Here is a 26221-nt window from a genome sequence, read left to right as displayed (position 1 = left end):
TAAAAAAAAAAAATTATATTAACTTAAAAGACATTTGTCGGAATGTATTTAAAAATGTCTTACTTTTAGATAAAGAAAAATAATTACACATTATTTTCAATACTCAAATATTTTTATTAGTTGATAATATAAATAATTAATTAAAATTTAAGAAAAAAATTAAACTTAATCTCTTTTAATTAAAAAAGTAACCCAAAAAAATAAAAATATATTAAAAGTAAGTCATCTAATCCAATTGCTAGGTTCTAGAAACAAAAACCCCTGTGGTGGCTCCAGCCACCAAAACCCTTGAGTTTCGATAGCCACATGATCTAGTGACTATTGACATCGAACACTAGGAAAAACACAAAAAGAAATCCTATATTTGACTCATGTGAATAAGAAAAAGATAGATGTTTCCATTTCTTAAATATCTTATATTATTTTTCTCTCTAATCTGATATCATTGTTGATGTATCATGACAAAAAAATTAACATAAAAAACTGGGCCAACTCAAAAAGCTGACCTGATATGAGAAAATGATCCGAAAATTCAAAAATTATTAATGAAGAATTCACAGGGAATTAATAAGAATTAATAAAGTGATGAGAGAACCTGCAAGGTCTCCTGAAACTTAAAAAAGTTAGTGTTGTAGCACAACCCTTCAGAGGAGTCAAAGGCCAAAGGCGGAAGGCACCTTCCACGAATATTGGGAGAGCCAACCATCCCCGAATAATCCCTCAAAAATTCAGAGGTACCTCATCCAAATGCCTCGTATACCTACACCACCTTTTCAGAGTTTCCACATCCTAACTTAGAGACCCAAAGACTCATGCCTCTCACCTAAAGGGTCTTGCCACATGCCTTCGTGCATGCATGCCATGTGTCCCAATTCTTCGCCTGTTATAAATAGCCCCAAGTCCTACACTTTTGAGATCTAGATCCAAACCTCAAAGACCCAGACCTAAGTAACATCTAGTACCCCAAATCCACCTGCCTAACCCTTCCGAAGACCCTTTATCCGTATGTAAACTCACACCGATTTCAGAGACACTATAGCATACCTTGCATCTATTCCACATACCATTTTTCCACGTGATGATGATATCTGACTTAGGACTCGAAGGGCACGCGCAAGAGAGATCCTCGCTTGCTTTCTGACCCTTCTTGTATCGCATACCCGAAGAACAAAAGACCCTAATGTTAGTGATATGTGTCTTAATGCTAGATTTTGATGACATCTAGTAGGCTTGTAATTAATACGTTTGTTGTATCTTTGTATTTATTAATAAAAGACAAATTTATCTTCATTCATAAATTTTCCAGTTTGTTGTATGAATGAGTGGGATGGTAGTATGTCAGATGCCATATGACATAGGGATGTCTCTAATAAACTTGTGAGTAGTTGTTGGAGAATAATCCATTAAATGTGACGTTGATGACTGACCACATGACATTGTGAATAATAGTTAAGTCATCTAAGTTGCGATAGTATAGCTAATCCTTAAACTTGAACCGGTACGGTTGTTTTGTATATTGGTGTACGAGATTTGTTAATGCATCAAACCATCCAATTGCAAGGTGGGGAGGTTCATTTATGTGGTTTCGTATTGTTGGTGTATGGAGATAGGTGTTGCGAATAAGATATGTCACCCTTGTTATGGATGAGGTGAATGTGCTATCTGATCTAATGTTAGTTTGGTATGACAGTTCATGGCCAGGGCAGATTAATTATTATGAAAAGTGTTTCCTGATATGTCACCTAATCACATTGATAAAATCAGACATATAGTTATTGAGTTTATGAGTTTATCACTCCATAGCTCTCACTCAGTCAAGATGTTAGGTGATGAAAGGAAATAACACACGGTAATCATCAACTATAATAGGCCCATAAACAAAACCCCACGATTTCTCCAACATTGGAGAAGTGCTTTGTGATTACCGATGAGAAATAGGTAGCAGCAGTGGTAGTTGTAGTACAAGACGAAAACGAAGAAGAAGAAAATGATATTTGAATCAAACACCTATTCATGGAACCAGAGTAGACGCTTGCTAGACACAAAGGAGCAAGTAAAATTAGCAAAAATTAAAAATAAAAACAGCATGAACAAAAAGGCAGTAGAGCCAACTGATTTGAGTCCTCTCCAATAAACAGAACTACAGAGTTCTTGACACTGACACTCACATAGATGATGCGCACCCACTTCTTCTTTTGATATCAACCACTATACCCATTACAGAGGGCACTTTGACTACCAACAAGAAAATTGGACGGACACGGAAGATTAAAATCGATTTGACGACGATCATTGGACTTACATTATAGCTTTGCCCAAACTCCTAGATCTTATCGAGCTTCTCAGCCTTCACGACAGGGTTGGCTTTGGCAATGGCATCCCGGGCAGCAGAACAGTAGTCGAAGGGGCAGTCGTGTTTGTCGGAGTAGCGATGAGTTGCACAGAAAAGGTTGCCGCATCGGCAGTTGAATCCGGTTAAACCAACACGCTTCCGGCAGGTGGTGCACCTGTTTGGACCTCGTTTGACTTGGTCGTTATTCTCGTTTGGCAAAGATGGGCCAGGTGCTTGCGGTGCTAAGACCACGGACTCAGGCGAGACAGCCCGTGCACGAGTGCCTGCGGCTGCTTCTGTTTCAGCCTCCTTTTGGAGGGTGCTGGAACTGCCGCCGTTTACAATGTTTCCGCTTCCAATAGAAGAGGAAGAGGAGGAAGCGTGCTTAGCCTGTTGTTGCTTCAGCATCAAGTCCTTGTGGCACTTGGAGCACAGGTTCATGGTTGCTGCACTTCCGAAAAATCCGCAGTTGTTGGCACACAGGATAGGAGCTTCTGGAGGAGCTTGGCATCCCGTCTCATTCTGCTCCATTTTGACTTCCTGCCAAATAATTGCCTTTTTTTATTACTCCCTACGATAATAATCCATCTCGAACAATATCCTACAAGCTACTATCTTTTTCACATTCATGGCACTAGATAATAGCATCTCGTGTGCATGCATGCACACAAAAACCCATGGGGCTCCCCTTCAGTTTTAGAAAATATTTTTGAATTTCTAACTCCAATTGTACAATTAAAGATGTCCTAACATTTTATGTTTCAAAAAGCATAGTATTCATTTTCAAAAATAAATAAATTAAAAAACATCAACAAGGATGTATTCTAATTCGTAGTATAAAGTTGAAAAATTAAATAACTGAGTTCTCTATTTTAGAATAGGAGATACAATTATTCAATAAAAAATTGAAATTAAAAAACAGAAAATGCTATCCACAACTGAACAGACTCTAACTAATGTCCAAATAGTAAACATTTCACTTCTATTACATATTACAATTGTTGCCCTCACTAAAACCTACATTTTTAACTAAATGTTACCCTCACCCAGAAATTTTAAAGGAAACAGAATAAAGGTTTATCCTTGAAGACAGCTAAATAGCAAGGATAATACCTTCCTGTAGTTAAGGTTTCCTTCAGTTAAGAAGCCATAAGAAATCATTGAATATAAGCACAATCCAGAACAGTGTGACAGAAAAGCAAAACAGATCGGATCACATTCTTCAAAAGATCAACTCAACACCACAAAAAGATGCAAGCATTTCTCAAAATAGATATATGTAATTTCTATATAGTTTTTGTTCTATGTGTTTTCAGTTTATCAACAGTCCCCAAACTTGTCATCATATGCAACACCAAGTAAACCGTCCAAGCACAGAAAAGAAATAATAAATAAAACACAAGTAAAATAAAACTGTACACTCATCTCATAATACATAACTTATTCTTCTTGATCTTTGAAGAAAAAGATTAAACAAGTAAAAGTCAAGAAGTTAATTGTTCCTTCAGCTCAACATCTCATACAACTTGTGTTATAAAGAAACAGATGAAACACATTAATATGATTCTAATTTGTGTAATTCTATCTGACACCCATAACTCCCTCTTCACCTCATCCACTATCACCACATCTACCCATGGAAAAGCTCCCTTACATCTAACATACTCATCCTCTTGTCATGGTTCAATTGCTGAACAACATAGACTACATAATTCAAATCTACAGTAGCAAGTATGAAGTATCCATGAATGAGTTAACAACCAATTAGTTTCCAAATTCACAATGAATCACATTGAAGCCAACAGTCACATCAATTGTGGGGAATCTAGGATGTATTGTGCAACAATAATATCACGCAGACACGAAAGAAAAGAAACAAAATTTTTATGCGTCCTATCACTTGGCCTTGAGACTTGGGCATGATCACCCAGCCCGTCTCATATAGTACTTTCACATAATACACTAAATAAGAGACCGGGGGACCTAGTCTTGGAAATATTGTGTGATTAGTCCATTCTGAGGGTTATATATAGGGTGCTTGAGTATGTGCTGTGCTACCTCCACAAGGGCAATAAGCAGTCCAGAGAAGGTAACAGGATCAATTTGGGTTCTCCATCTTTCAAGGAAAGGGAGTCATTGTTTGGGTCTTAAAAATAACTAGCAAATTTAGCAGGCTATGGGGTTGTGCCTAGAACGTTGCAAGGCAGAGGCTCTCTAGTTATTTGAAAATTTGAACCTACAAGAATAAATAAAAATCAGTCCAATAGTGGAAAGAAATGCACAGGGAGTTCCAAAAAGGAGACTTAATTAAATAGGTTGGTGTTGTGTGAAAATTATGAGTGGGTTGAGTATCTATCTATTTAAATGATGTGTGTTCTCTCTTACAATGAGGTGTTTGAATACAGCAACAGTCACAAGCCTTAATCCCACTTGGAGGGGTTTGAATGAGTCAGGAAAATTGTTGACTAGGCTTTATTTAAAGAAGTTGAGAGGGCCAGTTAGGGTATCTACAGGGAACTAAAATAGAAACATTTTCTTTGCAGTTGGTTAAAGATAATTGAGTTGGTGTTTTGATAGCAGCATTGCTTGGGGCAGCCGGCACAACAAGAGGTATCCTGCTTGTTCCAGACAAAAGAGACAAGACACAAGATTTATTTATTTATTTATTTTGATGACCCAAGTGTCCGAGCTTCGCCTGACTAATCATGGGAAGAGCAGCCTTCACAAGATTTTTGCAGCTATGAGGAGCATGTCATTGAGTGGACTTTCAAGGGATCCAAAGTCCTCACTCTGATTCAGAGGAAGAAGTGTTCGAAGGAGCTGTCTAGTGTTGGGACCAGATAAGGGTTGAAGTGGTGTGTAGGTGCAACTTTAGTAGGTAGTCCATGTGAGCTTTTCACAATTTCATTACTAGGGAGGAGTAACTCTTACAGAGATATGTTCACTTGGTTTAAGAGTGACGTTAACCCAATGCGCTATTGTCTGGATAGGCATTTTGTTTTGGGGGACTTGGACTTGGTTACAGTAATCTCAGATCATACCCTGATTATTCTCGAGGATCCTATAGTTGCTGCAGACCATCTCAGGTTTTGAGAATATATGGCTTAAGGGTTAGAAGTCTTTCACTAGAAGACTTCGGTAGGAGGGGAAGGGCAATTGTGAGTGTGAAGTGGAGAGGCTTTTAGTAGCACAGGTTATAAATAGGAAACAACAATTGACAATGGCCTTCTTCAAGTACGAAGACAAAATACTAATCTTTGTCCCCATAAAAAAATTAATGCAAATAAGAAAAATATTAGTAAGCTAAGAGTTAGATGAATGGAGGTTATGAAGGAAGAAGAAATTTTGTTCCCTAAAGGTTGTGGGTTTCTATGGTAAGTCCTTGGCAAACAGGAGGAATGAAGACCTCTACCCACTACTTTAAACTTCAACACCACTTCCCAGGGATATAGATATTGAAGAGGCCTTTGTTGCAGGAGAAGGTACCAGTACCCTTGGCACTTGGCAGTCTGAGGGGGGGTAGAACCCTAGGTCTCTCTTTGCATTCTTTCTCCATATTGGAGGGTGGTAAAGATGGATGTTGTGGAGTGTTCAAAATTTTCATGAGTTAGCTAGGTTTGGGAGAAGGGTAAATACACCTTCTTAGCTTTAATACAAAGGTAATGTGGAGTGGTAGAACTAAAAGAGTTTTAGATCAATCAGCCTTGTGGGGAGCATTTATAAGATCATAGTCAAAGTCCCTTCCCCAAAGACTAAACAAGGTTATTAATAGTGTGATCTTAGTAAATTAAAATGCTTTTATAGGTAGCTGTCAAATCTTAGATGTTTATCTGGAGGTCAATGAGTGTTTAGATTCTTAGTTGAAGAGTATGGCTAAAGGGATCATTTGTAAATTGGATACTGGAGAGGCATACGATCATTTTTTTGGAATTTTTAGACAAAAAGGTTTTGGGTGCAAATAGATGAAGTAAGTTCGATTTTATATAAATTCTATTAAATTCTTTGTCCTTACTTATTACCAACATCCCAGAAGGTTTTTTCTGGTACTTCAAGAGTTTGAGGAAGGGAATCCTTTCTCACCCTCTTCATTTTTGTTGCGTGGTTATGCAGGCTTTTAGTCTTGTTAAGAAACCTAAAAGATGAGGTAGGTCACAGGATTTGAGCTGGAGATAGATAGAGCAGGTTCAATTTCAAAGGTTTCTCATCGCCTTTTTACAGATGTTACCACGCTCTGTTGTAAGGCTGTTGTAAGGCTGCAAACGAGCCAAACCAAGCCAAGCTTTGCTATGCTTGGTCTTGTTTGCTAAGAACACTGTGGGGCTTGGGCTTGTTTCAGGCTCAAATTTCAAGCTCGAGCTCATTCATTAAGCATTTTGCTCGGCTTAAGCAATAAGAAACACGCTTTAAACGAGCCTTTTCATAAGCTTTAAATTTAAACCTTGACTTTAGGCTCGTTTGAAGCTCACTAACATTTAAAAGCATAGTATTTGACCAAAAAAAATTACAGTGTAAAATTAGAAGAACACATACAGTTAGTATATTTTAATATATATATTAAAAGTTTGAATAATATAAATAGTGTGATAAAAATATATAAGTTGTATAAAACACATTATTTTGGAATGAGCCTATAAATGAGCCACAAACAAACCTATAAATGAACCAGGAATGAGCTTGTTCACAAGTCCTAATGAGCCAAGTATTTTAAAGCGCTAGCTCAGCTCATACAAGTTTAAATATCATGCTCAAATCTTTTTTATTAAACTAAATAAACAAGCTCGGACAAGCCCTAATCGAGCTGAGCTTCAAACTATTTGCAAACAGCTCTTTCCATCCTAGTCTTTTGTGGAGCTTCAGATAGAAATTTGAGAGTTTGAGGCAGTCTTGGATGTTTGTGTGAATCTAGCCCAAAAAGTGAGATCTTCATGGTTGGAAAGGTGGTAAAATTCACTTCTAACCCAGACTGTAAGTTGGGTTATCTGGGATTTACCTTCAAATTGGAGGATATTTGGAATGACAATGGTGTGGGTTAAAGGCTCAAGAAGAGATTGGCCTCGTGGAAGAGGCAATACTTCTCAAAAGGATGGAGGCTTAGTCCTAATAGAGAGTGTTTTGTCTGGTGTGCCCACTTGTACTTAATATCTGGTATTGACCCCTATTTCACTAGTTAACAAATTGGAATGTCTATAGAGCACTTTTATTTCTGGTGGTTATAGGGAATGAGTTTAAGTTGTGCATCCCTGGGACAGGGGGTCTTAAGGGATTAGAATTTTGAGAAGTTGACTAAGGTTTTGGCAGGGAGGTTTGTGTTAGGACAAAAAAAAAAACTATGCAGAGGAGAGTAATCACTTGAAAACACAGGAGTGACGGGGTGGAGGACTAGTGAAGTCTCTTACCCTAATATGCTGTATGCAGGCTATTTTGAGATTTGGGGGTGAGTTTAGTCAAGTTGTACATTTTAGGGTGGGGCAGGGGTACAATGATTGCAGGGGGATGCAATCTTTATCCTAGTCTCTATGCAGTGGCAACTAATAACAAAGCTAATGTGGTGGAACGTCTATATGAGTAGCATGGTATCTGAATTTGGACACAATTTTTCAGACCAAGAAATCAATTTCTTGCAGCTTTCCAGAACTTGCTCAATGCTATCCTTTGATAGGGCAGGGAGAGAATAAATGCATGTAGCCCATCGTGAATGGAGCTCTTTTCATGATGCCCTCTGTGATAAAGGACTTTAAAAAGTCATGTAAAACAAAGGCCCCTCCCAGAGTTGCCTTCTTTCTGCAAACAGTTGTCCTCCATACTATTTTGACCATATTGCTAACCCCATAAAGGGTAGACAGATGGTGTTGGATATCTTTGTTAAGGGCAGTAGTGAATAAGTGGACCATACTCTTCTCTCATGGGATGGCCTGGTTTGGAGCTCTGATTTAGCCAGCACTCTTTTGAAGAATCCTGCGGCCATGGACATATAGCTTGGCAAACCTTCCCTTTCTGTCAAAGTTTTATGGGCATTGTCTCCCATTCAGGGGTTAGGTCCATATGAGGTCAATCAGTTTAAATGGCAAATTGTAGCCCTGTGATCACTCCCCTCCATGAACAGCAAAGAAATTCTTAGAACATAACTAACAAATGTTTTTATATATTTAGGACCATAATGAGGTCGGCAAATTTTAAGTGGCAAATTGTCAGACTATGATCACTCCTCCACGAACAGAAAAGAAATTCTTATAAAAGAACAACAGATGTTACAATATATATATTGACCTAATGAGGTCAATCAGTTTAAAGTGCCATGTGATCACTCCTCCATAAACAGCATCGAGATTTCTTAGAACAGAATTATAAATGTATCTTTTTCAATTTTAACATATATATAGGACCATAAGAGGTTGATCAGTTTAAAGTAAAATATAGTTGCCCTATGATCATCCTCTATAAACAGCAAAGAAAATCCTTAGAACAGAACTACAAATTCAACTGTTGTAATCTTGGCAATTCCTATTTAAGTTGGCTTAAAGCTCAATAACTAGTAAGAACCTAATTTCTACAACCCCTTTTATCAGATTGTAATCTGCTGCAGCGAAGGGTTGATCTGAACTGCCTCAAACTTGTGACAACATTGAGCTTAAGGTAAAGACTGCTAACAATTAATTCTGAACCAAAATTGACCAGATAAATCTTCCAATGCATTCAAGCATCTAAGACAGGCTACTAAACCCATGTTGCTGCTCCTAAACTCATGTCTGCATATAGGGGAGCCATGAACTCTATTCTAATCAAAAAGCACCTAAAAGTGGAAGTTTGGTGAATGTTACAATTGGGAGCACTGCCGGTCTAAGAATTCACCCAATAAACCAACAAATATGATCACTTTTTAAGCACTCTCTCACCGATTTAACCATACAACATAAACAGAAAATTAAAGAATTGACAAAGGATAGAGTTAGAGCAATCAAACCACACAATATACAGAGATTTAACCTGGTTCAGACTAATTGAAGTCAGTCCTACATCCAGCCTTCACAGAGAGGGCAGTCCACTATAATTTTAAAGGAATCAGTACATAGAAATCACTCGCACACCCCACAATCCTCACTGAAAAAACCGAGAACCCTCACTGCAAGATTATGAAGATATATCTTCTATCTTTTCTCTAGCAATACAGCTCTCACAATCAATGAGTGTGATCAAAATATCAGGCCCTCGATAGACTATACTATGCCTCTTATTTATAGACATAAGAGGTGTGAGTTACAATGAGAGAATACCCGGACAAATGCCCTATCTACCCCTCACTTAAATTTTCATACAATTAGCCTTTTATTTCCTAATTTGCCACTGCCACATATTAGCCTAATATAACCCAGTCCTTCTAGAATTTCCAGCCAGTCAATGCAAAACTTGAATAACAATTCTCCACCATTTTGGTTTGAGTTTCTGCCTGAAGCCTGCCTTCATCAAGCTGCTCATCATCTAGACCTGCATAAAACTGATCATTTACATAATAGAACCTGCAAGAGTCTTAAACAATGGTGTAATTTTGCCATAGGCACTGCCTTAGCGAATATATCAGCTGCATTATCCTCACCAGCCACCTTTATTAGGTCTACTTCCTTTCTTTCAAGTATCTCCCTAATAAAATGCTACCTCACATCAATATGCTTAGTTCTCTCACGGTGAGCTTGATTCTTAGCTAAGTGAATAGCACTTTGGCTATCACACATTAGACTAGCCTTAATATTTTTCCCTAGGAGTTCACTTACTATACCCTTCAACCATAAGGCTTCTTTTATAACTTTAGTAACTGTTATATACTCAACCTCAGTGGTAGAGAGAGCCATTACAGATTATAAATTGGTTTTTCAGCTAATTGTTGAATTCCATAACTTAAATACATATCATGTAGAGGATCTCCTCTTATCTATATCCGCTGCATAATCAGCATCAGTGAATCCTAGAATATTAGGCTCTACATCTAAACTAGCTCCACCATAAACTAGAGCCATATTGATTGTCCCTTTTAAGTACCTAAATATCATCTTAACAATTGTCCAATAGTCTTTTCCCACATTAGCCATAAACCTGCTAACTACATTCATAGCATGGGCTAAATCTGGCCTTGTACACACCATACAGTACATAAAACTACCTACAGCACCGGAGTAGGGAATTTTCTTCATCTCTCTCATGCTCTCTTCATCACTTGGTGATTGATTGTGGAACTACTTAAAATGCTGAGCAAAGGGAACATTGACTTCCTTTGCCTCAAACATATGAAACTTTCTAATGAGCTTCTCGAGATAGGACTTTTGAGATAGCTGGACCTTCCTAAGCTGTCTATTTCTAGATATTTCAATACCTAAGATCTTCCTAGCCTCTCCTAGTTCCTTCATTTCAAAGACTGAATTTAATTTCAGCTTTAAACTTTGGATCTCCACATGTGATTAGCTGCTAATCAACATGTCATCTACATAGAGGAGATATATGGAAATCTTAGAAGAAACATGCCTAAAATATACACAGCTATCAAAATTACTCCTCTTGAACCCTTGACACAACATGAATGTGTCAAATTTCTTGTACCACTGTCTAGGGAATTGCTTAAGTCCATGTAAGGACTTTTACAACAAGCAAACTTGTTTCTCCTTTTCCCCAACTTCAAAAACTCTTGGCTGATCCATTAGAATATCTTCTTCTAATTCGCCATGGAGGAAAGCAGTGGTCACATCCATCTGCTCTGGGATTAGATCTAAATGGGCAGTCATAGGAAGTAAAATCCTTATAGAAGTGTGTCTCACCACAGGGGAGAATACTTCATTAAAATCCACGCCTTCCATTTGAGTGAATCCTCTTGCTACTAACCTAGCCTTGTACCTAAGTTTTGATTCATTTCCTGCTCCTTCCTTGATCTTATACAACCATTTGCAGCCTACCACCCTTTTACCTAAGGGTTTATCGACAAGGGTCCAAGTTTTATTTTTTCTTAGAGATTCCATTTCAAATTCCATGGCTGCAAGCCATTTATTTGAATTTTTGGAACTAACAGTCTCTTCATAAAAAAGAGGCTCATCTCCAACTACCTCTAATGCACTTGTAAGTGCATATGCTACTAGATCTGAGTATCCAAACCTTGATGGAGGTCTCACTACTCTCCTTTGCCTATCTCTAGCTACATTATACCTATTTAAACTAGGGCTGCTACCTGAACTTGAAGAACCAGCACTGTCAGTGTGCTGGTTTTAATCATAACTACAGGAATCATAAATGTCTGATTGCTGAAAGTTATCTAAACTAGAGGAACATGCACCAGCACTATGCTGGCCTGCTGCTAAGTCCATAGGACTATCATAAGCAGCTGGCTGCATCCAAGTCTCGGCTGTCACTTGCAGCATCATAACTGCTGCTGGCAGTATCATGACTGTCACTTGTTGCCTCATAACCAACTCTTACAGCATCATGATTGCCACTTGAAATATTATAATCAAGCTGTTTCTGAACAGCTTCTTTTGCCTTTCCCTTTTCATCCTCTATCAGATCATTTTTCAAGAAAAAGTTTTCCTGAAAGATTACATCCCTACTTATAATAGTCTTTGGCATATCTTCTTCCAAACACTAAAGTTTGTAACCCCTCACCCCCATAGGATAGCCTATAAATAGGCAACGTTTGGCCCTAAGTTCTAACTTGCCTTTCTTTACATGAGCAAAGGCAATACATCCAAACACCTTTATGTGATCAAGGCTTGGTTTATGACCTTTCCACATAAGGTGTTTTAAAGCCTATAGCTGCCGGGGGGACCTATTAACCAAATATACAGCTGTAGTTACAGCTTCTCCCCAAAAGGATTTAGATAGCCTAGCATGAATCAACATGCATCTCACCCTCTCTAAGAGGGTTCTATTCACCCTCTCGGCCAAGCCATTTTGCCTAGGGTTTCCAGGGGCTGTTAGGTGTCTCACTATGCCATTTTCACTACACATAAGGGAGAAATCTTTATTACAATATTCTAGCCCATTATCTCTTCTAATTATCTTTATTTTCTTACCCATTTGATTTTCTATCATGATTTTTCAAGTTTTAAATACCTCAAAAGTTTGCTCTTTTGATTTTAAAACAAAAACCCAAACCAACCTAGAGAAATCATCTATTATGGATAAGAAATATCTTGCTCCTCCGTGTGTCAAGGATTGACTAGGGCCCCATAAATCTGAATGGATATAATCCAATGGGGCTTGAGATGAGTGGGTGGCTTTCTTAGGGAATTTGACTTTAATAGACTTTCCTAGAATGCAGGTTTCACACTTGTCTAATGCTGTAAATTTTCCAGCACTTCAGATTCCTTGATTAGACAACTCCTTAAGGCCTTGATCACTTATATGGGCCATCCTAAACTGCCATAGACTAGACTGATCACTATAGTTGGCTTCTCCTAAGGCTGCATCACCACTTAATGTGGATGCCTGCAGCACATAAATGCCATTCTTAAGGACAGCCTTCATGCACACTAGGGACCCTCTCAATACCTTAAGCATTCCACTGTCTCCCTTATAGGAGTAGCCATTTTTATCTAATTCTCCATATGATATTAAGTTCCTTTTTAAATCAGGAACATACCTAACATTAGTTAAAATTTTAACTAATCCATCATGCATCCTAAGTCTAATATTTCCAATTCCCACTATTCCACACTCATGGTTGTTTCCTAGAAAGACTCTACCTCCACCAATTTCCTTATAGTCTAGCAACCATTCTTTGTGAGGAGTCATATGAAATGAACACCCCAAATCAAGCACCCACACATACTTTTCATCCTTACTAGACACTACTAGTGCATCAGCACTATCATAGTCACAAATGGAGTTTGAAAATTCTGGACTAGATTTATCATGATACTCTTTCTTCCTATTTGGACAGTTCTGCTTTATATGCCCTTCCTCATGGCAATGGAAGCACTTAATCACTTTCTTGACACTTCTAGACTTTGATCGAGACCTATTTTTATGTCTAGTCTCTCTCTTTTCTGTCCTAAATTTCACTGCTAGTACATCTCCAGCAGTCTTTTTAGCCTCTACTTTATGTTGTAATTCCTTAGAATTCAAAGCCCCTATAACATCATCTAAAGCCAATTTATCTCTACCATGCTTTAGGATGTCAACAAAAGTCTCATATGATTTTGGAAGTGAGTGCAATAAGACTAATACCTTATCCTCATCATCATACTTAATATCAATATTTTCAAGATTTAAACATAGTTTATTAAAACTATCAATGTGATCTTGTAACTTTTGACTCTCAACCATCTTGAATGAAAAGAACTTTGTTTTCAAATATAATCGGGTAGAAAGAGTTTTAGTCATATAGAGGGTTTCTAGCCTATTCCAAAGGTCTTCTGCGGTTGTCATCTTTGACACCTCCCACAATACTATGTCTCCAAGGCTAAGAATTAGTGTGTTAAATGCTTTCTGGTTGATTTCCTTTCTCCTTTCACAGATTTCTTTTTTATGCTCTTCAGAGAGAGTCTCGGGTATTTTCTTTTCAGCCTCTAAGGCTTCGTCCAGACCTAGGTTTCCCAATAAGGCCCTCATCTTCATTTTCCAGAGGCCAAAATCATTTTGGCCATCGAATTTCTCAACATCATACCTTGCGGTAGAGACTATAAAAGTCATTCTTGTGAGTATGTGTCAAATTCTACCGAATCTTGAAGGTTCTTGATGAGAGACCCAGCTCTGATACCAATTTGTTACAATTGGGAGCACTATTGATCTAAGAATTCACCCAATAAACCAACAAATATGATCACTCTGTAAGCACTCTCTCACTTATTTAACCATACAACATAAACATAAAATTAAAGAATTGACAAAGGATAGAGTTAGAGCAATCAAACCACACAATACACAGAGATTTATCCTGGTTCAGACCGATTGAAGTCAGTCCTACATCCAGCCTTCACAGAGAGAGCAGTCCCCTATAATCTTGAAAGAATCAGTACATAGAAATCACTCGCACACCCCACAATCCTCACTAAAAAAACCGAGAACCTTCACTATAAGATTACAAAGATATATCTTCTATCTTTTCTCTAGCAATACAGCTCTCACAATCAATGAGTGCAATCAAAATATTAGGCCCTCGATAGACTACCCTACGCCTCTTATTTATAGACATAAGAGGCGTGAGCTACAATGAGAGAATACCCGAACAAATGCGCCCTATCTACCCCTCACTTAAAATTTCATACAATTAGCCTTTTATTTCCTAATTTGCCACTACTGCATATTAGCCTAATATAACCAAGTCCTTCTAGAATTTCCAACCACTCAATGCAAAACTTGAATAACAGTGAATCTATATTCATTCGAGAAAATACTTACGTAAACCCGATGTATGGGTGCCTGATGGCCAAGATTTTGTCATGTTAACCAATAATTCCATATTTGACCAAGAAACTTGCTAAATAAAAACAAAATAAAATAAAAATTGGCCAAATCTAGAATTGTTGAATGAGAAGGCTAAATCTCAGCTATCAAGTATTTGAGTCCACTCATATACCAAGTGTACTTAAGTACTTTCCATTCATCTCAATACATGGCACTTAACCGAACTTGCACCTTTTTAAAAAAAAAAAATCTATATATATAGAAATAAATAAACAAATTCCCGCTCACCTGTGAGTGGGAGAGGCACAAATCATCAGTTCTCAACATTTCAAACGGTGTCGATGTTAGGGTCAAGGCTCAAGCAATCTTGGATGTTCTTCCTCTCAAATGCCCTCTCACTGGTAAGCATTCTACCTCTCTAGGAAGTACATTCTAGATCACGTTATTTGCTCTTCAATTGCTAAACCCTTCTATATGGATGGATCTATGCTAAGCTTTTTGGAAAAATTGTGGAAACTAGGCTCAAACTCAAATAATGGTTTAGTTTCATCATGAGTGTTAATGGCTTCACTTAGGACGACTTCATTATGTATTTCCTTTCTTTGCATTTGCAGTATAAAGCTTGTTTAGGCCCCATATATAGGACCATATCGGTCAATCAATTGACAACGGCATATTATTGCCCTACGATCAATCCTTTTATAAACAATAATGGAATTGTTAGAACAGAACTAGAAGTGTACCTTTTTCAATTTTACCATATATATAGGACCATATGAGGTTCATCAGTTTAAAGTGGCATCTTGTTGCCCTATAATCATTCCGCTATATACAGCAAAGAAATTTTTAGAACAGAAATATAAATTCAACTAGTTGTAATCTTGACGAATCCTATTTAAGTTGGCTTAAAGCTCAAGAACTAGTAATAACTTACTTTATATAACCCCTTTACCAAGGATTGTAATCAGCTACAGTGAGGGTTGATCCAAACTACCTCAAACTTGTTACAAAATGGGGCTTAAGGTAGAGACTGCTAACAACTAAATCTGAACCAAAATTGACCAGATAAATCTTCCAATGCATTCAAGCATAAGCTACTAGCAACTGCTAAGGCATGGATGTATTTTTTCTAATGCAGCTTCTTTAACATGAAAGTAACACTTTTGAGCCCACTATCAAAGGAATTATGTTGGCAAGCCTTTCAGGTAGTGTGCACAAAATAACACTAGACGGTCTACACACACCAAGAATTCTCTCCTACTACTAATCAGAAATCCTATAAGCATCATCTAACCATCAATTCTTAGAGGGTTCCACTGGCCCTATTTTTCTAGGCTGGCAACTCTACTAATAGAATATATTTTAACAAGTATCATAATCCATGAATTAATCAAGTAACATCCAAAAATGCTCCAAGTTAAATATGTTTGATGCATGTCCATTTACCAATTTTGACAACATATGCCATACATCAATCCTTCTACTACCATGTAAGGAAGGATAGCTATATTGTACTCCAACTAGAAATTTTCTATTGAACTGTAGGACAATTATATGCACATGTAAAGAGCTCAATGCATATATAGGTACAGGTGCAGGCGCGGGCCAGGGTGAGGGAGCATGAGTTTCAACACAACCTAAATAATCGACTTTGAATACCACTACTGGTCAAATAAAAGTGCCCTAAAAATGATGTAATGTAATGCCAGCACAAACACAAATATGCCCCCACTCCACCAACTTATCATGGACAGCAACCATGCAAAATCATGATAAAAAAGAAAAACTATTCGCAACATATGCATGCCATTGTTAATTAAAAACAAAAACATCCCATCACTATCTCTTCAATACCACCCCATCACCAACACCTACAAAAAAATGCTGAACAAATCCTCCTCCTCAAGATCTCGCATTTTTGTGTATCTCCATATTAAACTACACCATGGTAGCATCTCTTATTATTAATTTATTACATATACAAGTCAAATTATTTTTTTTATAATCCACCCCCCCCCCTCCCAAAAAAAAGAAAGAAAAGAAGATTGAATTAATTGTTGAGGACGACCTAGTTCTTCCACCAATCTAACATGTGTAGGGCCAATCTGAATATGTTAGGAGAAGGACCTATATAATGAATGAAATAAATGGATACCATCCTTTTCCCTTGCTAGTCATCAGAAGTTTGATGGTTACACCCAGATTCGCAATTTCCTCCAAAGAAACAAAATTTGAAGTAAGAAGGTAGCCTTATAATGTAAACGACAACAATCAAAAACTTTAATCCCACTAGGTAGGGCTACATGAATTCTAGACCTCCATGCATCTCTATCATTGGTCATATCCTCTATAAAGCCATTATATTCTATATCATGTCTAAAGGTTTCTCAAGAAGTTTTTCTTTGGTTTTTTTCCACCCACTTTTGCTAGAAATTTCCTCCATTTCATCAACTTGCTTCATAGGTACTTCTACCGTCTTCTTCTCACATGCTAAAACCATCTTAATTGTGACTACTACATCTTATCTTCATTAGGTGCTATTCTAATTTTATTATGTATGATCTCATTTCTTATTGTCTTTCCTTGAATGGTCACACATCCACTATAACATTCTCATCTCAACTGCAATCATATTTTACACATGTTAATGCTTAACAAACCAAACATTCTTGGCCATACGACAAAAATAGGTTATGACCAACTGATAAAACTTCCCTCTTAACTTGAAAGGGTCTTACAATCATATAAAATGCTGGGCACGCTTCATTATTTAACAATATTTTGACTCTACGAGTAACATCCTCCATAATCTCTTATTCTTTTTGATTAATTGATCTAAGATATCGAAGTTGATCTTTTTAGGGATGACTTGATTTCCAACTTTCAAAACAATATCATCCACACTTTTATTTCTGCTGAACTGACATTCCACTTCCACCCACGCACTTTTTGACCTACTCATTTTTAAACCATTTTCCACCCTTCAAGTTCATTATCCACACCTCTTTTAACTAATCCATCAAAACAATATTGTATGCAGAGAGGTGAGGACTCATAAAGATCCTAGATATAATTTAATTTAAGTTGAGAAGCCTCAACTCTTCTTGACAAGTCCTAAACAACATTTCAGCTTCATGATACACGCCCTTAACAGCCTGTATTTAGGCAATCTATAACTCCTTTCTTCACCAACACCCTCCACAAGACTTCTTCAGGGAGACTCTCGTAGGCTTTTTCCAAACCGACAAAAATCATATGCAGCTCTTTTTGTTTATCCCCGGTCATTCCTATTAAGTGTTTTAGTAAACAAATAGCTTCCATTGTTAACCTACCAAGCATAAAACTAAATTGATTTTCAGATAACTTGATTTCTCTCCATAACTTTTGCTCAATTACCCTCTACTTAACCCATCATCAACATTTTTGTATATTCATTTGAAAGTGGTCCACGGGTTGAATTTCATTCCGTCACTATGCTTCATTTCGATGTTTGGGACTATTTTTACTTGTGCTAAGAGGAAGGACCTAAATGACACAAAAGCCTTCCCTTTCCCTTCCTAAGAGGCAGTGCCTCATTTTTTATTTATTTTTATTTATTTATTTTATTTTATTTTTTTTTTGGGGGGGGGGGGATATGACCATCCTACTTTCAAGAATTTTCATATACCCCCCCCCCTTTACTTCTATCCTTTTAGAATTTATTTATTCCTAATATCTTACACAAGGAAAAAAAATAAGTGTAATAGTTTTGTAAAAATAAAGAGCTGCATATATTTTTTGTTTTTTATTGCCTCTAGCATAATATTTTGATTAAGCCTGTGCTAATATATATAAATACATCTAATTGTTTGTTGTACATTGACTCCTTGGTCCCCACGAAGACATATGTCACGCTCTGCCCCTACCATTCCTAACTATCATGAAGACACAAACTTTGATGGGGACACTAGGACTCACAATTTCCATCAAATGAACATAATTCAAAGTAAAGAATTAGCCTTATAACTAAAAAGAGGCTAGAAATTCCATGAGATCTGTTGGGTTGAATTAGATTTTTCCATTATGACTAATTTCAATGTGTAGGAGCTGATTCATCTGTATAAAAGGGAGGACCTATATTGGACAGAATGAGTGGAAACCATCCTTTTCCCATGCCAAATACCATGAACTCTGATGGGAACACCCGTATTAACAATTTCTTCCAAAGAAATGGAATTGAAGTAAAAGGCTAGCCTTGTAACTGAAAAGGAGGCTGAATAATTGCTCTCTCTATTTCCTTGAGATCTAGTTGGACATTAAATACAAAGTGATCCCTGGACTGGATTAATTTTGTCACCATGCCATATTTTGAGGGCAAGCCCTGATAGCAATGGTTATATTGCTCTTTGTGACCAAAGAGAGTTCGAGTTTGTTGCAGAAGCATATTTGCCCCGGGGGGGGGCGTATAAATAAAATAGACTCCTAACCCTCGCAAAGCAGGGGATCTTGTGCACTAGGGAGGTTGATCTAACTGTTATAGAGGAATGGTCTGTATAATGAATAAAATGAGTGAAGACCTTCCTTTTTCCTTGCTAATTAGCAAGAAATTTGATACCCCCAGATTCACAATTCCAAATGAACAGAATTCTAGCTAAAAAGAACAGTTCCCTCTGTTTCCTTGAGATTAGCTGAACATTCTTTACAAATTGATTCCCAGTACATGGGATATCCAACAAGCTACGCTGGGGAATGCAATCGCACTAGAAATAAGAGCAGTCCAACAAAAGCTAACTATTTCAGTATAATTAACTTGGAAATTAGATATGAAAGATTTCTAAACATTGGCCAACCTAATTTCTAAAATGATTGTGAACAAGTCTAGGCAGAATTAATCTTCTATATTAATTTGTTCATAAGTCACCATACATGACCACCCAGGTGAATATTTCCTGAGACACAAACTATTCACTATAAAGCACCTATAGAACTCTAGACATGCTGTTATATGGCCTTTCTTAGTTAGTTTTTGGAAGTCATCCAGAAATTCCTAGGACAATAACAAGTACAAGCCCTAATTCTCCTAAGTGGAGTCGGCTAGAGATTCCTAGGACAATTAACTTATAATTACAGCACTTTAAACTTCGCAAGCTAGCTATCTCGAAAACCTTTCCAGCTGCTACCCAATGGCCTTTCTTCTACTATTCAAAATCCTACGAAAGCAGGTCTGAATAAACAAAGCAATGACGTCAAATTTCATACTATTGCCTATACAATTACTGAATGGAGCTAATGGAAGAGTCTTTATTTGAATTTGTTGCTTCTTATCATCTTCATATCTACCTCCACTTACAACCTAAAGTCCAATCGACTTCGATATTTCAGCCCCATAGCCTGCTTTCTAACTGCTGGGCCTCCTTAACATCCACAAGCCATAATATCATCTCCAAGATTAAATATGTATCACCCTGCTCAATTTGATCGCTGTTCTCTCTGTTCCTTCAGAATTCCAACCTGGGGGCGGGGTCCTTCTCCAGTAGGCATCACTGTAATGTCCTTCGCTACAAAAAGATAGGCCAACTTTATCATATGGTCAGATGAAAATTGGTTAGGCAAATAACAGTCCTTTCTTTATGAATAGGATATGTCCTTGAAGCCTGGGGATTAGTAGTACAACAACAAAAAATACCAAGGCTTAATCCCACCAACTGGGGGTGGCTACAGTAGTGATGCTTCCAAAATATCCCTCGGCGATGTACATCAGGCCAACCACTATATAAAACTCCTTTGTCACACGACCAAAGTTATAAAAGGAAAACTCGTCATTTTACCAACACTTCCATCTCTAGACACGCTAGTTGCTAATACGTACAAAGAATATGCATATACCGATAAAAAGGAACAACAAAGGAATCGTAATTCAAATTTCAATATGCATGTACCGCTTAGAAATGGAACAGCAAAAGAATCATAACTTAAATTTCACCGCTCCAGAGAAAAAAAAAAAAGGATGAAATAGCAGACTTGGCAACTAATATTGTAACATTTGCACAGAAGAAAACTAGAAAGAGAGAGATGGAGAGGTGATCAACTCAAAAATTCTTTGTGCCATTCCTATTATCAAATCAACTTTACTGATTGCAGTAAACAAAAATACAGATAAAAAAAATTAAAAGGAATGCAACCACTAACCTGTTCGCAAAGGAACCGATTTTCCTGTGTTAGCTCCTCTTCCTATTTCGTCCCCTTCAAGAAGAAAATCGAAGTTAATCAATCAAACACGGCTCCGATTTGAAATACTGTAGAAATTTGAAACAAAAAGAGAAGTAGATTAAGCATATACATGTCTACATAAACATTTACAGATAGAGAAAGACGGATGCTAACCCTAGGGCGAACAGGAAATCGCCAGAGCATGAGAGAACTTCCGATGAAAGGAACCAGAGATTTTCTTATATAAAAGGCGTAGTGGCAGAAGAGGGAGGATGAAAGGCGGGGGCAATTATCCAGTGCTGCGAGCTTGGTTTCGTGGCAACAACGTGGCAGAAAATAATTGGGCTCAAGAGTGGCATCTGGCAGCGTAAGGAGGAAAATGTCAAAAAGGTAAACTGGAGAAAAATAATAAAACAATAATGGCTTGGCATTGGCCTCCACATAATATTTATTTTTTATTAAATTTATAGTAATTTTATATCAATTTATAATAATTATGCAATAATAATTAGCACGTATTTCAAAGATAAAAATTAAATTTAATAAAAAACAAACATTATACTGAATATTATAATTTGATAAAAGCTTCAAACTTCAATTTTCATTTTTAACTAAATACTTGTTTAGTAGCTTTTAGTTCAAATACCAACTTAAAATATATTTTTATAATTTCATATAAATCTAAAATAATATCTTAATATTATTTTTGATTTTAATACATTAATTTATTAATAATAAATTTAATATTTTATCCGACGAGATGAGATATTGAGAATTATCATAATTATAATAATTAAAATTAAGGTTGAAGATGCAGAACAAGGCGGGTAGGGTGAGGGTGAGCACGCAGGATCCTGGCCAGTGGATGCGTTGGCTTTGCTGTGTTCTAGAAGTGATTAGATTGGATATTTTACTTTATATATTTTTAATTAATTAATTGAGGAGGTGGAGTGAGTCACGTTGACACGTGGCAGCTACCTGCTATTTCAGTTCGAACGAACTCTCGTATGCTACAGCCTCCTCGTGGGTTTTGTGCGGCTTCTTCATCTTCCGCCGCCACTTAAACACAGAATATCTCTTACACTACATTTTAAAATAAATAATATATTTAAAAGAACAAAAATATTCTTTTAAGTTTTCCCGTTTTATCTTGTCCCAGAAGGTGAACTCGCTCTCCCAAACGCCCATTCACCATTTTATCTCATCACTCTTCACGTTGTCTTACCACCTTAATAAAAGGTAATTTAGTCATGCGTATCAATGTCTCACGTTGCTTCACCATCTCGTCTCACCATCTTAGATAAAGGATATTTTTGTTATTTTACCTAAATTATATAACTTAGGATGTAATCCAAAAAATATTAATAATATTTTTCACTTAAATAACACCCAATGCCGTACCTGAGATTTTGGGGCCCTGAGTCGAAATATAAAAATGGGTCCCCGAATCATAATATATATTCAAATTTTATTTTTCATAATAAAATATAAAAAAATAAACAAATATTCATACCATATCAAAAAATAAAGTCAAAAATTTTCTGAATGATCAATTAAAAACTACTCTCATTGTAATCCTTACAATTTTGGAGATAAAAATATTAATTAAATTTACAAGTTGTTTGAACATTTTTTTTTTAATAGACAACATAGTCAATCCATTCAATCTGTCTTGTAACATAGCTAAGCGGAGATAAGTATTTATCAACTTCAACTTGAAAAAACTTCTTTCTGCATATGCAACTGTAACAAGTATAATCACCAGAACAATTGAGTTTGGAATTGCAACATTCTAAAGTACATCAAAATAAATATTTAAAATACTTACACATGTTTGGCTCAATAATAAAAAGTTTCACATGAGAATATATAATAATAAAACATAAACTCTCCACGTATTATTTTACATGTTGCTCTACATATATTCCCAAAGTTCTTTAATTTTTTCACTACTAATCTCAAGAGAGAATTTACTCTCAATACCTACCTACCATTGGTGAATAATTTGTTTTTCTTTTGTCAAACCAATGAATGCATAAAATTATAGTTACCCATTGCCAGAGCTTCTAGTTCACTAAGATATATATATATATATATTCTGTAAAAAAATAATAAAAATATAAATAACTCAAAAATAGGGATTTCACTGTCAGACCCCACCGACCACCGTGGCGGATCGTTTATGGTGATCAGAGGCAACCACCCGACACCCTTATCTACATCGACAAACATACAAAAAATTTAACAAGATCCAACGGTCGAATCTCCATAGATCTAAAATTAAATTTTCAGTCTAATTCAAACCGTGCGTATATATGTATATATTATAGATTTATATTGAAAATAATTATTGATAAAACTAAAAAATTTACCGTCTTGTAGATTAAGGCTAATTTCACAAAAAAAAAATACAATTGAATTCAAAATTAGACAGTTAGATTTCATAAAATCAATGATTTAAAGAGAGGAGAGAGAGAGAGAGAGAGAGAGAGAAAGAGTTGCATTATGCAGATTTTTGGGTGAGGGGGAGAAATTTATATAGGGGTAAAATCGTCATTTTCAAACAAGGACAAAATAGTCAATTTTCACTCAAATTTATAAGCCTCCTAATTTAACATAATTATAGGTTCTGAGATAATGGGCTCTTAAATTACACTGTAGGTTCGGCCTAATAACACCACATGGTTGGTGGCAAACAATTAAGACTACATATGGTCGTCGGGAGTGGGTTAGTCATCTTTGTATTGGAAGATGCGATGGGAGTGAGTTGTCCTCTCTATTACTTGTCTTGTGTGACTAATTTTAATCACCTTCTATTTTGGAAAATTATATACATTATTGATAATGTTATTTGATGGTGGTGTAATGCATAATATAAAAAGTGTTCTATATAACATAATTTATATTTTTTTATTATAATATTTTTTATTATATTTAATTGAAGTAATTAAATTTATGTATAAAATTAAACTAAATCAAAATAATAAATACGAAAATTGAATAGATGAAATAAAAATATTTGTACATGATATAAGTGTTCCTCAAATAAAAAAAATATTACCTCATTAAGAATAATTTGTACTTGATTTACTTTTGTAAGCAAATTTTAGTTCAGAAATATTACTCGATTGAAAATATTTTTTATTAGAATAAAAATAATATTACTTGATTAAAAAATTTCTCTTATTTGAGTAAAAATAATATTATTTAATTAAAAAATTTATCTTACTCTAACAAAAAATAACATTTCAATCAGTTTGATTATTTTGATTTTTTTCAATTAAGAGACCGAACTAAACCGAAATAATTGAAAAACTTAAATTTAGAAGCTAAATTGAACCAAAAAGAATCGTCAATTTTGGTTGATTCAATTCAATTATTTCAATTTAATTAAAATTTTACTCACTGTTAATCAAGTCTTTTAGTCATATGAATCATTTTTAAGTTATATAAATAATACTTTTGTCACATATGATTCTTTTATTCTTATCACTTTTTCTTTACATTGTTACCTTATTGGAGTGATCATAACATGACAATACGGAAGAGTAACAAAATGAGAGTAATTAAATAAATGTGATAAGTGTTTCTCTATGTTTGATTTGTCTAAACTTTTTAAGCATTACTTAATAAATTATTATTATTTTTTTTTTTTGGTTAATGCACCATCATGAGCGCCCTTACTGTTCGACCCTACGATATTAGTAAGAGATGTAAATTAGATGACTCAACAGCCAGTTCAATCCCTAATTCTGCCGCAAACGTGAGGGCGATAAGCGATTTTTAACTTTCAGAATTACTCTGATTACTTAACTTCCCCCTCTAACCAGGCCTCGAATACTAAACTTGAGTGTCCAAAGAACAACACCCTAAAGTGTACTTCCTTTACTAGCAGAGCTACACCCTAAGGGCAAAAAATTATATTTTTATAAAATATGGAAGGTAATATGAAAAATTATCACACCTAAATTTATTCTTAAAATACTAAACATGCGAAAAAAAGTACGACGTTTAAAAGTTTTCCACAATAAAAGATAAATAACACTCTTGAAAGATATTTATGTCATTTCACTTATATTTAATGTAATGATAATGCTTTTCTAAGTGTTAATATTACCATCTACAAAATATTTTACACTTTTATATTTTAATACAATATTTATATAGAAAAAGTACATACGATACACCTAAGGTTTAGAGTAATTACAAAATAATATCTCTAATATTTAAAAAAAAAATACAACTATTACCCTTTACTTTTATATCATGTTACAATTTCTCTCATGCCATTACTTAACCCTAATTAAATATTTAAAAAATTTAAAATATCATTAAATTTTAAGGACACACTTTCAATTTATTTCCATTCTATTTGTTTGCCCCTTATTCTAGATTCTCAACTACCTGAGCACATATCTATTTCTTCCTCTTAGTGGTTATGGCATCTCCATCTCCTTTTTTAACAATAGCTATCAACAATAAAGACAATAATGAGTGGTGGTCGGTAAGGATAAGCGAGAATCAATTTAATTATAATTTTTAAAATAACAATAATCGTAATCAAGGTATTATGTCTGTAATCGTACTTATACGATTATGGCTTCTTATAATTGCGTTTGAAATCGACAAATTAATCATATTCGCAATTTATATTCATAATTGTTTTAACGAATTATATAATTAAATAAAAAATAAAATTATTTATTAAATTAAATAATAGGCAACCAACACACAAAAAATGCATAAAATTGACAACCAAAATTGAAAATGAACATTTAAATTAGAATTAACTAATAATTACACAAATTAGAATTGACTCCAAGAAATCTAGTAAATGAAATGAAAATCTTATAATGATGATCTTAAAATGATTACATGTTTTATGGGAAATGGTTTTGCTATTTTTTTGGGATATTGTTGTAATATGTTTTAAAGTAACGATTTTATTTATTAAACATTATTGTAATATATTACAATTTAAGGATATTTTATAAATTATTATTAATTTATAAGTTAATATTATAATATATATAAATTCTATTACGATTATAGTTATAATTACTATAATTGACGTTCTTCAATTTTTTTAACCGCAATCATATTTGTATCTGTTTTATTTTATTTTTAATTGTGTTTGTTGAACATAGTTACAAATTTATTTACAAATTAATCAATCTACGCACATCCCTAGTGGTTGGGGCACATGACAACGACGAAGCTTTTTTGTTATCTTCAGTAAGGAACTCTTCACTTCAACTTGCTTCCAAGGAGTCTGGGTCTTCGATAGTGGCGCCCAATAACTAAATCATTTGCTTGCCC

At 35.4% G+C, this 26221-nt stretch overlaps 1 protein-coding gene across 1 annotated transcript; it reads right to left on the bottom strand.

The window, feature by feature from the left end:
• Window positions 1-1969: 1969 nt before the first annotated feature.
• LOC127786879 (zinc finger A20 and AN1 domain-containing stress-associated protein 8-like) lies at window positions 1970-21170 on the bottom strand. The gene is made up of 3 exons (XM_052314592.1): window positions 21077-21170; window positions 20882-20935; window positions 1970-2872 (listed from the first exon to the last, which is right to left on the bottom strand). Exon 3 carries the CDS (start codon window positions 2861-2863, stop codon window positions 2324-2326), a length of 540 nt encoding a protein of 179 aa, XP_052170552.1. The 5' UTR covers window positions 2864-2872; window positions 20882-20935; window positions 21077-21170; the 3' UTR covers window positions 1970-2323.
• Between the last annotated feature and the right edge of the window lie 5051 nt (window positions 21171-26221).

The sequence above is a fragment of the Diospyros lotus genome, chromosome 12 (genome assembly GCF_014633365.1).
Source record: "Diospyros lotus cultivar Yz01 chromosome 12, ASM1463336v1, whole genome shotgun sequence".
NCBI classification, from domain to species: domain Eukaryota; kingdom Viridiplantae; phylum Streptophyta; class Magnoliopsida; order Ericales; family Ebenaceae; genus Diospyros; species Diospyros lotus.
This window is presented reverse-complemented; position numbering and strand designations above follow the sequence as displayed.

Coding starts and splice junctions, on each gene's coding strand:
- LOC127786879 (XM_052314592.1), bottom strand. CDS start 2,863: ATGGAGCAGAATGAGACGGGATGCCAAGCTCCTCCAGAAGCTCCTATC.